Source organism: Diplotaxodon limnothrissa, linkage group LG22, assembly GCF_057381915.1.
Source record: "Diplotaxodon limnothrissa isolate DT_005_m linkage group LG22, D_limnothrissa_male_GT1.1, whole genome shotgun sequence".
NCBI classification, from domain to species: domain Eukaryota; kingdom Metazoa; phylum Chordata; class Actinopteri; order Cichliformes; family Cichlidae; genus Diplotaxodon; species Diplotaxodon limnothrissa.
This window is the reverse complement of record NC_140616.1, coordinates 23,635,153-23,649,177: the sequence shown is the minus strand read 5'-3', so window position 1 is coordinate 23,649,177 and position 14,025 is coordinate 23,635,153. Positions and strand designations below refer to the sequence as shown.

General features: G+C 40.1%; 1 protein-coding gene across 1 annotated transcript in view; it reads right to left on the bottom strand.

Moving 5' to 3' along the window:
- Positions 1-14,025, bottom strand: part of col16a1 (collagen, type XVI, alpha 1) — an 82,115-nt gene that overhangs the window by 50,230 nt on the left and 17,860 nt on the right. The window contains exons 5-8 of the mRNA XM_085345962.1: positions 6,730-6,853; positions 5,725-6,006; positions 3,775-3,855; positions 1,828-1,896 (exon numbers count right to left, since the gene is read on the bottom strand). Coding sequence (XP_085202088.1) covers positions 1,828-1,896; positions 3,775-3,855; positions 5,725-6,006; positions 6,730-6,853 — 556 coding nt within the window. The remainder of the gene's footprint in view (positions 1-1,827; positions 1,897-3,774; positions 3,856-5,724; positions 6,007-6,729; positions 6,854-14,025) is intronic.

Here is a 14,025-nt window from a genome sequence, read left to right as displayed (position 1 = left end):
TATGCCTGATGAGAGGCGGGGGGGAGATAATTCACGATCCAAGAGACAAGGGTTTGTTTTTTCCCCCCCCCCCTTCATTTTGTTCCTAGAGTAAAGTGTTTGTCATTGGTATTAGAAATACTTGGGCATAAGAAGCGAATCTGCTGTGTACGGTAATTGGTGCATGTGTGTCTCCTCGTAGTTTCCGCATGACATCGATTCATTATCCTAATGTCCACCTGGAGGGTAAAAAAAGATGCTTTCCTCCATTTACTCTGCCATAGTTCTTCAGTAGCCAAACATGTTTTCTTTGGTGGGTCATTTAAACTGATGCTCGACAAATAACTTACATAGGTAGGAGAATAAGAGGAGGGATATTCCTTTTCCATGAGATACGTTCAAGTGGACTTCAAGCAGGAATATCTTGTTGACTCTGGGTTTTTTTTTTTTGGCTTTTTCTTCTTCTGAGAGGTGATTACAATATTTTCTGGACAGTAAGACGATATTAAATCAATGCTGGCTGTTCATCTAAATCATCATTACCCATATGGAAAAGATATATATAAATCTTATAAAGTTTGTATCTGTCTTGTGTGAAACTTGTATGAAAAGCATACAAGAGTGAAAACAGATATAAGATCCCTTGAAAAATTATAAAATGAAACTTGTATGTTTTTGATACTTACTAAAACAATGTATGAAAGTAATGAGAAAGTGGCCACTTTCATGAGTAATCACATATAAGTTTTTACTATTTCTTTTCCATATGGGTATGGTTGGGTTAAAGTTAAATAAATCTTGAACTAACGTTAGAAAATATAGTATAGAGTAGTAAGTGTAGAGTAGGTGGCAACAAAAAGGTTGAAAAGTCATAAAGTTACAGTTGATCTAAAAAAAATAAAGCTATTATCGTTTGGACTATTCCATTTCACCCCTCTCCCAATGGTGCATCCCATTTGTCCACTATTGAAAAGTCATTGATTTATAGTTGACTGGTAAATAGTATTTAAAAAACCATGGGAAAGAACATTTCTGCATGTCCTCTATAAATACATCGGATAAGGACTCACGCAAAAGTAACTCTGCTCGGTTTATCATCGCACTCCCAGCACATCGTGCCTCGACCTCCCGGTCGGCTTCGAGCTGAGAAGAAAAAACATTCGCGAGATCTCGCAAGACTTCAGCTTTATTTTTTTTTCTCCAATGTCCCCTGCGGGGCTCCGTAGTGACACATACTGGAGATGTGTGAGTTTGACAGTGGTGATTATTAGACTCTTCTAAAGTGTCACTAACTGACTTTTTCTTGCCAATATAACTTTGATGTCACGATTATGTACACCAGATCTCAAGAGAGAGAGCAAGAGGAAGACAGACTCACATTAACATACATTAAGTAAAAAAAAAAAAAATCAAAATCTGAACAAAGTATGCTCCTTTCATACTTTTTTCATATGTTTTATTCACTTTATGGTTTTGTGATGTCTTTTGTAGATGTGGTGATTACAAATGGAGGCAGTGACAGTCTGAGAATTCTCCTTGACAGACAGTGTAGGAGTGAATCCACTAAAACTTATTTTAAACTAATGTTGATTTAATAAATTAAATACATTTGTACAAGTAGTACAACATTTTGAAGTATTATCAGTAACTTGCTATGCTTACATCAGTTGAAATACCACTGACGTCCTATTGATCTTTAGTAGTGGTGTCCACATGGTTTATAATTGCCAAGTGTGTGCTGCTGTTCTGTGATTATTGTGTAATTATTATTATTATTATTTTTATCTCTAAGCAACTAGAAATTTCTCGCTTTGTGTTTGTACATGTGTTGTGCATCGGTAGTCTTACCTGGTTAAATGTGTTGTCCAACAGGTCGTTTTCAGCAGCACGGCGGCTCTTGGGAGCATCAGGAGGGCACTGCAAGAGAGCAAAGACAAGATTTAGATCACTAAGGTCAAATTTCTGCTTTGGGTAGGATGTAAAATTTGGTTAAAATCATGTTTTACCAACTTTAAGAGATGCTTGGGATAAGTCCCTTCTGATAAGAAGCGCTCACATTCAAATAACATAATAGTGGCTGACTTTGTGTGTAGAAACAAAATCTGCTCTTATGTAGTTGCGTTTCAAGACGCTGCAACTTTCATGGGTGTGCGTATACACATATGTATGTGCTCCTCCACTTCTCATTTCAAATTTAAACGCCGCTTGGAGGAGGCCCTGCAGCACACACGCCATGAGCAAAGGAGAAGAGGTTTTCGTCTTCAAACCCTCTAATCAATTTTACAGGATCCAATCCCTCCTCCAGAGGCCTCTGCATTTTCAAACTTCTGAAGGAGCTTCTCACCCTGTTTGTATCCCTCCCATGAATTCATCTGGTAATGAAAAAGGCACATATGCATGCACGAAACGACACGCAAGCAAAGACAACCCTGGAGAATTGCTACAAAAAGTTGGGTGAATTCATGAAATACCTTCAGCTTAAAAATAAACTCTGAACTGGCTGTTTACAATTCTTCCCATGAACAACTGCTTGCTCAACACACTTTTATGGGGTTTTCAGTCCAATGCATCTGTTTTCTATTTGATAAGGTGCTTGTCTGAAGTTTGCAAACAATAACCGCTCAAAAACACAGAAGAAAAGAGGTAGACAGGCAAGAGAAAGACAACGAACTATAAAAACAATGAAACAGAATAGAAAATGGCTTCTGGAAGGTGCGACAAGGAACGTGAATGTTCGAAAATGGCTTTTAGTCACGCCTTAAGCTAATAATATTGGCAAATCACATTTTATGTGCAAATAACCAAATTAAATTCTTGTCGATTAACATATTATAGATTCAAACAACGTTTCTGGAGCAGAATTAAGACAATAATCTTAGTCAAACAGCTGATGGAGTCCTATAAAAATATGGGCTTCCTGCATACCATGATCTGCAGCCAAGTTTTTTTCTTCCTTTCTGACCATCAAAAATAAGTGGAGGGGGAAAAACAGAATAGAGCATTATAAAGACAAAGCATTGCTGATTAACAAAAAAACCCATAAAGTCTCAAGAGAAATTGCAGAGACTTTTTTTTATGGTATTTAATTTGGATAATGCAGACTCAGCTTTTCTTGCAGCTGTTTAACAGTAAAAGCCATCTAACAGATTACTTTTACTGTCATGGAGCTGCGACAAGTGCTGAGTTACAGTCACCGGGGCTCAGTTCAGCTCAGCTTTGGTTCAACAAAAGTAAGAGTCTGCCCCAAATTTACATTCAGTCAGGTTTACAAAACAACTCTTTTTTACTTTATTTGAATTTTTAATGAACTTCGGGTTTAAACAAGCCAAAGATCTTCAAACAGAAATAACAGCATTACTGCTAACACAACTCAAAGCTAGCCAAGAAGCCAGAATTCTGTTGAAGCTGAGTGTATGCTAACACCAGCCCAGCAGCCAGATCCTCATCTTCAACAGGTAACAAAAGCAGTGATGAACAGTCAGGCTTGCAGCCTCCATTTCTGTGGTGATTGCTTTAAAGTTTTTGTGCCCCAACACTGGTCTAATTTGATAGTGTTTGGAGATGTCAGTAAGTAGATTTCTTTTGTGTTCCAACAGCGTTAAGCTAGCTCTTTTGTGCGCTAAGCAGCTTTTTTTTATGCTAAAGTAGGGCATGCTGTAAAGTGCACGTAGACGCAGAAAGAAAGCAACGATTTTCCCAAAAAGCTAAAGTTTTCATTTAAACTCTTTGCTATTAGCCTCTGCTCCAGACAAAGTTATAGTTGCTGGTAAAGACAGTAAGGGTTTCCACTCTCACCCGTGCCCCAGGTATTTCACAGCAGGCCTCGTGCATGGCAAGTGAGGGGTCACAATACAGCATTGCCTGCTGAATATCCATCTGCAAAAAACAGACAGACAGAGAGAGGATAGTAAATACAGTGCTGGATATGGCGGTGTCTAAGGGTACTTTGCTTTGTTTATTTTATTAAGAACATCAAGTGTAAATGAGGCAGTAAACATGGCTGAGAGTCAATTAATTTCTCATTAATGTAAAGCAATGGAAAATCACTTCATCAGATGCTTCCTGTGAATGTCTGCGGTTGTGTGAGAGTGTGCGTGTGTTCCCCCCTGAACTGACAAAAGTGGCCTAGCTGTTTTCCCAGCTAGGCCGGTTAACCGATCATTAAATTAATTGTCCGGATTACTGGATCTGTTTAGCACTAATAGTCTCAATTCACTACATATATTCGCTTATGTTTTTAAATCAGGACTCATTGAGATTGTCTTAAAGGAATGAAAACCTTATGGGTGTAGAACAGACGCATATACACATACATATAAGCTTAAATATCTATGATTTCAGTTGAAAGGCATTTATGGGAGGATGGTAGGGAATGTCTTTTTTCCTGGATAAATGCTTCGATAAAGTGGTGAAATTCTAAATGTCAGGGGTCTACTGTGTTATATTACTCAACTGTGCTCTAGGATGCCCTCATCTGTGGCACTAACCTCAACCTGGCTCATTCATAACACCTCTGAAACAGTTTGTTCCTCATACAGAGAGAGACTAAAGGTCACCATATGCTCAAATAGTAACTTGAGATGACATTTACGTTGCAAACCTTAATCTTAATCAAAAGCTCCTCAACAGTCAAGACCGTGAAGTCAAGCGTGTGATATTTCTTTGCCTAATGTCCCTCTATTTTCCCAGTAGACCATTTTTAAAAGCATGGAATGGCCAAGCACTAGCTAAAAAAAGTCTACCCTTGGCAAACCTTGGGCTTTGCTTGCAGTTGTATTGAATGTTTTAGAGGAGTTAAAAAAAACTAAATTTAACTTGTGATTGATACCGTCTATAAAAAACAAGACTTAATTTTTTGGGTGGAAAAAAAATGTTCCAATCTTGCTTAATTCACAACACTGAAACATGCTCAGGAGGCTCAAAAGGACAACTGCAAACTCTGGTAACTGGTGTGTTTTAATCTGGCTTCGAGTTCTGTCGACCACTTTATTTTAATCAATGTGCTGGCGGCAGATTGCACCGCTCTCCATTTGTTTTGCACCCAGCTTTGTGAAAGAAGCCTCACTGTTGAAATTGGGAGCACCTAAGTCACGCCACAGAAGAAAAAAAACAGATCACGTCGCTCCATTTTCTGCATATTTATGAACTGAGTTTGAGGACTGATTTTAAAATATGGCTAAGGCTTTCCACAATCAGGCTCTCGGTTACGTTGCTGATATTTTAATCCCTATAGAGTCCTCTGGTAGAAGTCTCCTGGTTTTTTCCAGCCACTCACTTTGTTACTCGGGGTGAATGAGACCTTGCTGTTCGTGTCTCAGCATTGGAGCTTTCTTCCTGAGCATCCCAAGTAAATCAAAAGCAGCTTTCAGGGTTCCCCTCTGTAAAACCATAAGAGCACTGAATGTTTAGCCCAAATGTGGCCCTATTTTATGGGTCTCATTTAGTCTTTACTTATAACGCTGACTCAGATTGTCTAACTCTGCCAAAGTCCATCTGATAGGGGCCAGATGTTAGATATGTTTCAACCATTTGGGACACATCTGGCGCACACACCATTTGCTAATGCCAGATTAGGTCCAACTGTATCTACTATCTAGGAAGTGTCTTTACTGAGGTTTTCCTGTTAACTATACATGTAAGTTTTTTATATCCTGTGTGTTTATGATTTTCTGTATTTTTTTTAAATTGTTGTTTATTGTTGACACTATAAAAATAAAATTATTATATTTTTTATTAATCTCATACTTGCACAGCCCCAGCATCTGACGCCCGAATACCCAGCAGAGTGTGTCCATCAGAGGGAAGGGCTCCTCTGCGCTCCAGGGGTTTGGTCTCAATTGAGCTGCAATCCACATGGAGGGAAGCAGCTCCGTGTTGGACACTGAGGGCCAACTTGTGCCAGTGCAGATCCATCAAGGCTTCCACTCCCTCTCCAGTGAAAACACAACCCACCAGGTCCGCTGAAGGGTTTGCCCCTTTGGCTCGAAAGGACAGGGTGCGATCTGGGCCACTGACGTCTACGGAGAGCTGGGTTTTAGTTGGAGGCAAAGAACAGGATAAATGAGGTGGCATTGTACCAGTTAAACTCAAAATAATGCAAATAGGTAAAACAAAAAGAAGTATATCTCAAAGTGTTTGACTGGCAGTGGTTTCAACAAACTTTAATACAGTACGTACACGTGATTACCACCTAACAAACCTGTACAATTGACTAGCAAAGGGGAAAGACATATTAATTACACACACAAGCAGTACAGCCAATCAATCACTGCTAATGAGGCGACTTGGCCTCCATCCATCATACACGCCAAGTATTTAAATCTGGCCTCCAACTCTTAGTGATTATCGGGACTCCGAGGGACTCCAGTGCTTCATCATGGAACACAAGTGAATAACAATGAAGGTGAATGAAAGAGGAGAGTCGGAGATGATCGAAAGAAGACTGACAAAGAGACAGGGAGCAAAAGAGAGGGTATCGGATGAAAAATACGAGGGGACAAAAGCCGTATGGAATGAAAGAGGGGGGAGAAAATTGAAAAGATGTCACAAGAGAAAAGAAATCGAAAGGGAAAGTGGATGACTATGCAAGAGAGAGATGAGCGGCGGAGAGAATGAAAAGACAAAAAAGTGAGAGGGATAAAAAGGTGAAAGATCAAGGGAGAAGCAAGTAATGAGAGAACAGAAGGAAAGAGAGTAGTGAGGGGGAGGGGGAGAAAGTGTAAAACTGAGGAAATGATGAGGGAGCCGCACCTGTGGATATCCCTGCGCATCCGATATCTGAAAGAGGTAGATGGTGTCTCTCAAGGCAGCCTTCTTTAACGCCAGGGTGAAGACCAGAGTGAACTCCTCTGGCAGGCCATAGGGGAACACCTGGCTGGAGCACAGAAGTTCAGAGGGGTCAGATCCAAGACACTCCTCTATTCACAGGAGCTGCAAACTGTGAAGCTGCACACAGAGAATGATTAAAGAGGGACTTCTCCAGTTTTATACTAAAAGCTCATGGAGAGTGCTAGCCTCTCACACTTTAGAGAATTCACTGAGAACAAGCAACAAAAGTATTTTTTAAAAATAAGAAAATAGCTAAACTACAAAGGGCTTGTGCTACAAACTAAAAACATAAAGTTTAAAGTTATAATGTGTTTTTGATGCTTCTTTGGAGCATTACTCTCTTTATCGGAGGAGAAATGAAAAAGGCAGAAAAAACAGGAAAAGAAAAACTGGAATATTCACGGTTTACGAGTCTATGAAGAATGAATAGAAAACTAAAACTACAGTCATAAGTTCTCCCAGTGATTGCTAACAAAAGGTGTTATGAAGTCATTCCATTGTTTTGGGAAATAGATTTGTATCCAGTGCTTTTGGTGCTCATTAGCCAGTAAAGGTTTGGATGTCTCAACTTCCTTTATATCAGATTTTGAGACACAAACAGTTCTTATCATTTCTATGCTGATGATTTTCTGCTTTATATCACTTTTAAGCCTCAATGTGTTTTAAAGCTTTTGAACTGCATAAAAGCCTGGATGTTATGTAATTTTCTCCAGCTGACTGAGAATAAAACAAAGATCGTTGTGTGCATCTCTGCCTGCCTAGTCCCCCAGGTCCTTAGAAATCTGGGTTCCCTCTCCTGTTATGTCCTGTTTATGTTATCTATTAGAGACCCGGGAATGACTGTTGATGAGAACCAGATGTTAAGGTTGGATTTGAATGTTAAGGCTCTAGTTTGTTCTTGTTTTCATCATCAGAGAACTATAATACATTTTCATCCTACTGCAATTGCTCTGCATCATATTTAGAAATTAATTCAAAGTTGTGCTGTTCACCTTTTGGGTTCTGCATAAAGTACCCACCTATATTGGCAAATTTTAATACCATATGTCACCAGCAAGACTCTCAGGTCTTCTGATCAGGGCTAATCGTCCATCCTGAAATGTATAATAAAAACTAAAGGTGATGGAGACATTGCAGTAGTGGCCCCCACTCTCTAGAATTCTCTCCCATCCAGTTTATTTTCTGTGAGCTTATCTGTGTATGCATTCAAAGGCAGCTGAAGACTCATCTTTTTAAATTGGCATTTGGGTAGCATCCACACCTTTTCTACCATTTATCCGAGTTCCGGTCGTATGGGCAACAGCCTAAGCAGAGAAGCCCAGACTTCCCACATCCCAAATCTTCTAGCTCACCCGAGTGGTTCCCAACCCAGCCGAGAGTCATAATCTCTCCAGCATCCTGCATCTGCCTCAGAATAGGACAGAAGTCTCGCCTCACTTAGTGGTCGTCCAGAAGGCATTCCAGTCAGTCACCTGCAAGGTGCTTTATATTGTAAGGTAAAGACCATACAATAATAGAAAGGAACCCCCAACAATCAGATGACCCCTATGAGCAAGTACTTGGCAACAGTGGGAAGAAAAAACTCTATATTAACAGGAAGAAAACTCCGGCACAACCAGACTTAGCGAGGGGCAGCCATCTACCAGTTGGGGGTGATTGTTCATGAAAACTACTTGAGTCATTTAAAACTGCAACAGTCCAACAAATAAGCTAATAATGGCTTCATGTGTGATGCAAAACCTGCCTTCTCAGGGGAAAATCTGCTGCTTAACCTTTTCAAGCCAACACATCTTATGTACTATGTGGCCTCTGAGTGAACTGAAAATCTAACATGTGACGTGATGCGTCACATAGAGCCTTTCAAAGTCTCTATGTGACAGCCCCAAAGAGAGATAGTGGTCTAATAAGTCTTAGCAGATCTCTGTAAATATATTCTGTATATGAATATGTATGACCAATGACCTAAAATCATTGGCCAGTCCAGTAAGGAATTAGCTTGGAGAGCAGAAAAGGGAATGTAGTTACTGTACTGCAGCACCACTAAATAATTTGCATGTGTAGAAATCTTTATAGGTGTGTATACTATGTGTATTTATGGGTTACGAATATATGTACCAACCTACTGATGGTTATTGTGTGTTATTTGCAAACCACGTCTTCACATGAAGACAGTGAGTAACCAGAGAGTTGCCATCTCATTTAATTGGGCTTTTACTCATAGGGACAAATCTTTGGGCTCATATATCTTTCCTTCACATCCTCATGAGCACAGAGTAACAAAGTAATCCTGTGTGTGTTTGTGTATTTACACACTTCTGCGTGAGTCCTGTTCTTTTCCATGCATGTTCCCATTACGTTTCTATTTTTTTCTTTCTTTTTTTTTTGCACTATACGTTTTGTGACTGCAGTACAATGCAAAGCCCGTGTGTTACCCTTTGGCATTAATTTTCATAGCAGATACAGTCCGGCAAGCCTCATCTCTCAGTTGCTGGTCAAGGGCACCTAAGCACATAAATATAATACACATACGCACACACACGCATTCACTGCTTGGAAGTGTGCAGATGTATTGAGAGATGAAGGAGCAGCTGGTTTCCCCTTCCTAGAAGTGGGGTGACAGTGATTTATAACTGAGGAAAGATCCAAGGGAAAACAGCCAACTACAGGATGTCAAAACAAAGCGAAGATGAGTGGAAGAAAAGGGTGATAAAGAAAAACACATGAAAGAAAGCAAGTGAAAGATGAGAGAGTAGAAAACTTGGTACAATATGAAAATGCATGAGAATTTGCCTTTAACTAATCCGCACATAGGTAGAGATAATATATAGGAAACTCCGGGGTTCACACAACTTGTGGAAATGAAATGGAAAAAGCACACGCAAGAAATAGAAACAGACAGGGAAATGGAGAGGAGAGACAGAAAATCCAATGTTGAGAACACAGTTGTTTTGCTGTCGATTAGTGACATGAGCTGCAGGGCACAAAAGCACTCATAGTACGGAAACTATTGACTTTTAAGTTGGAAGTACTGCAACTTGGCCTATTATGTTCAGGGTCAGACATATACACACAAACATGCAACGGGGAGATAAATCACTCACTGCGGGGCCCAGCAGATTCAGATCTAGACTCTAACTCTGAGAGAAAGTTACTTGTTAAAAAAACAGAAAAGAGAGAGAGAGAAAGAGGAAGGCGGCAGAAGAAAGTCTCTGTGAGCCAGAGAGGCACAGGGGAAGATGGGAAGAAGAAATCTAATGTTGAAATAGCAGATCTCTAGTTTAAGATGAGAATATCACCTGGAGAGGAATACAGACACCCTTATATTGGGTTCTAACTGTGCTGGAATCAATTGCTTTCAGTGGAGAGGACTTCTATCCCTGATGGTTTTATACACAACTAAACGTAAGGAATTTTAAACAGCTAGAACCTGACACATACACAAAAAAAGGGAAAAAGCACAATTTCAAGCTATAGCGGACATATACTTTTTCCTTTAATGCTAACATTAGCATGCTTGGATTTCCACAATGACAATGCTTGCATGCTGATTTTACAGCTGAAGCTGATAGGAAAAAAATAAAAAAAATAAATTCTATCACAATCCTTCTTGAGAGGACAGTCAATGTATGATTTAAATTTCATCAATTTCATCTATCCGTGAGTGGAGAGTTTTCTTTCAGAACCACAAATGTCAGTGTCTTGTGCTAGCTGAAACGCCAGGGGATTACCAACATCTTTAGGATTGATCCTCTGGGCACCTTGGCTGCCTCTACAAATTTGTATCAGATGATATGTCAGTCAATTTGACAGCTGCCAGACATTTCACTAAAAGCAAAAATACGTCTTCCTGCTGGCAGAGCTAGAGGGTAAACCAAGGTGATCAGTGGAGCAATTACAATATATTCTCTGAAGACCACAAATATCAGTCCAAGGGTTACAGCAATCCATCCTGTAGTTTCTGAGATGTTCTGGTTCAGACCTAAGCAGTGGAACAACCAATCTGACCGATACTGACATCCCCAGAGGCAGGTGACAGCACTGCTAATAAATGATGTTCCAGAGCCCCGCCCCCATCTAGAAAAATGACATTTAAGCTGTTGCAGAAAGTTTGATTTAGAGAAGAGAAAAAAGATCAAATCCTACACAGTAAGAGTGTTACAGACAACAATAGCTAGGAGTATATATGTCTCTCCTTACCGAGTTATCCCGAATCTGCCTTTTTTCTTCAAAAATACAGCTGCAACTTATCTTTGCTCTTTTGCTTTTTCATGAGCCCCCACCACTTCAATCTCTTGATCTTAATACTATAAATTTGTAACTACTTTCTTTTTAATAAGAGCAGCATCAATTTTTAAATTAAACTACAAATTGTACCACTCCTGCTGGGTGATAGTGAGTCTCAAATTCGTTAAACGCATCTCATTTCTGACTTAAATAGCTTCCACCATGGCCTCATTCCATAACATTACAGGACTTCTATACACTGGAGCTGCATAACAGAAACACGCTCGAAGCAACCACATTATATTTCTCTGAAATTAAAATGCGTGTGACCAGTTGTGACCGGTGCCCATTTCACTGTCAGCAGACAGCTGAGAGAGGCGGGAGACGAGTAGCTTCGTCTGACTGTCACTCATTTGCATTAGCTTGGATTAGCCTGGGATACAAAGCAAAACACCACTTTCCAATTACAGAACACACGTCCTTCACTTGAGTCGGCCTCACAGGAAATGAATTAAAAAGCCGTGTGAGTGACAGCGAGTCGGAGCTGGATGTGCGTTGTTTGTTACTTAGTTTTACAAACACCCCATGCAGCCTGACCTTGCATGAAAAAAGGGGTCAAATCTAACACAAGATGCCACATCTATGCAGAGCAACACACACATATGCTTGCAGGGACACACAAATACTGTACTGCGAAAAGTCTTGAGACGAACCTCATTTCTTCATATTTTGCCAGGAAAATGGTAAATAGGTGCAGTTGTGTATTAAACTACTTCTTCAGTAAGATGGAAATAGAGCACATGAGGAAGAAAACAGTGTTTGAACAATTCTAACAAGTTTGAAAGTTGATATTTGGTATGGCCACCTTCATCCTTCGACACAGCCTGAACTCTCTTTAAGCTTTCTCGTAATTTCTTTAAGAAGGCTTCAGAATAGTTCTCCAGGCTTCTTGAAGGACATTTAAAGCTCTTCTTTGGATGGTGGCTGCCTTTTGTTCCATTCCTTGTCAACATGATCCCACACTGCTTAAATAATGTTGAAGTCTGAGCTCGGGGGAGATTAATCCATGACTGATAGTGTTCCACTGTGTTTTTTCTATCCAGGTTTTACAGTAGTGGCAGTGTGTTAGTGATCATCACCATACTGAAAAATGAAGCTGTTGCCAAAGAGACACTTTCTAGATGGAATTGCATGACAGATCAAATATGACTGTACTTTTCTGCATTCATAGTTCGACAACTGGCTACAATACAGCCCCAAACCGGTACTGGTTTTATTTTGTTGTATTTATCCACGACATCTTAAAAGCCAGTCCGTGAAAATATTGTCGGACATAAACTGGTCCGTGGCACAAAAAAGGTTGGGGACCACTGCTATAGACGATGGTTTAAAACTCCACGTAACCTGTTTCCACTGAGTTTCAGTCCAGTTCTCCTATAATTTGACTTTCAGATACTGTTCTTCTGCATTGTTCTTCTGGACTTAACCCTTAACTACATCCTTTAAAGTCTTGTGCACCTGCACTCTTCTATTCAAATATTGGTAACCTGTTCAAAAATTGAAATGGATGCAAGTTAAAGTCATGAGTAAAAAAATTATACAACCAAATAACAAAGAAGAAAATTAGCATTCATAGCCATTAGACAATAGCCCTTATTTGATTTGCCTGTCTCAGATTTGGTTTAATTATTTAGAGAACCCCATAAATGACAGTGAGTTCTATGTATAGAGCAATTCAAGCAAAGTGAAAGGTACCCAGAAGGCAAAGCTGATGTGCTAACATTGATTATTTTCTGTCTCAGTTAAAAAGAAGTCGCCCAGGTAGCGTTCTTCACTGATAAAACTGACAGCGGAGCTCTCGGTGGCATCGAAATTTCAATAATCACAAAATCCCAAACGAGCAGCAGGGAAGAGATGGCGTTCCCATCCTTTCTTTGTATGGTTAGAGGCAAAACAAAAACATCTTGGTATTTCCTCTTTGGCTCCTAAGATGCTGATTTCCCAAGAAGTGACAGTTGTTTTTTCAGTTTTTCTCGCCCCTTTTTCATAAGTACGACTACTCTCCAAGTCTGTGACAAACAATATATGTGACACTTTTAGAACAAAACGTCTCAACCGAAAAGAGTGTTTTGTAGACAGATTTATCGGGCCTTTCAAGTGAGCGGAGCTCACGGCTCGCAGCGCTGGACAGAGTGATAAAATACTGCGCGCTGACCCAATTGGCACGTTGTGAAATACTGCTTTATCGGTGGGCAGAGAGAAGCTCATCCAGCCGGAAAAACAGCCAGCACAGAACTCTAATAAGCAATTTTCACACAATTCCAAACACAGTCTACACCCGACTGCTGTGTAATAACAACGTGAACACCCCGAGAAGGCATAATTACACCATGTCAAGCTGCAAAAAGCACGGAAGGGAGTGAAGCCATGAGTTGCTGCATTTTATGGCTGCGGGTCTCTTCATGTAGAAACAAGTTAAGAACAAGCTGCCCAATACGGCCTTTAAAGTCTTTTTTTTCCCTCTTTCCAGCTAACTGTGGCCCACCTTCTAATTAAGACGTCACTCTTATAGTTTCTGTTCAGGCAAATAAGTCATGCATTTCATTATGAAAGCTAGTTATAATAAGTACATGCGGTTGCAAGTGGGAAACCAACAAGCTGTTACAGCCCAGTTTACAAGCCAGGGTTGGTGGTGAGGGAAATGAATGGGTATTTCTGGAAATGCAATCACAGCTTGACCCACGACATACAGATCGCCAAGATTCTGCTTTTTTTTTTTCTCCTTTTCCTTTTTTTTTAAACACACTGCACTGCGCTGACATGTTGAGTGAGAGTTCAGAGGCCGAAGAGCCGAGGGTTTTCAGTTTCTCTGCCATCCTCTTTGTTCAGATATGACATGGAAACAGAGAGCCCGTCCACACAGGCCTCTAGAAAGCTGGAAAACCTGCAGAACTTCACTAATTCTTTCCCAGTAAAACATCTTCAACGATCTAA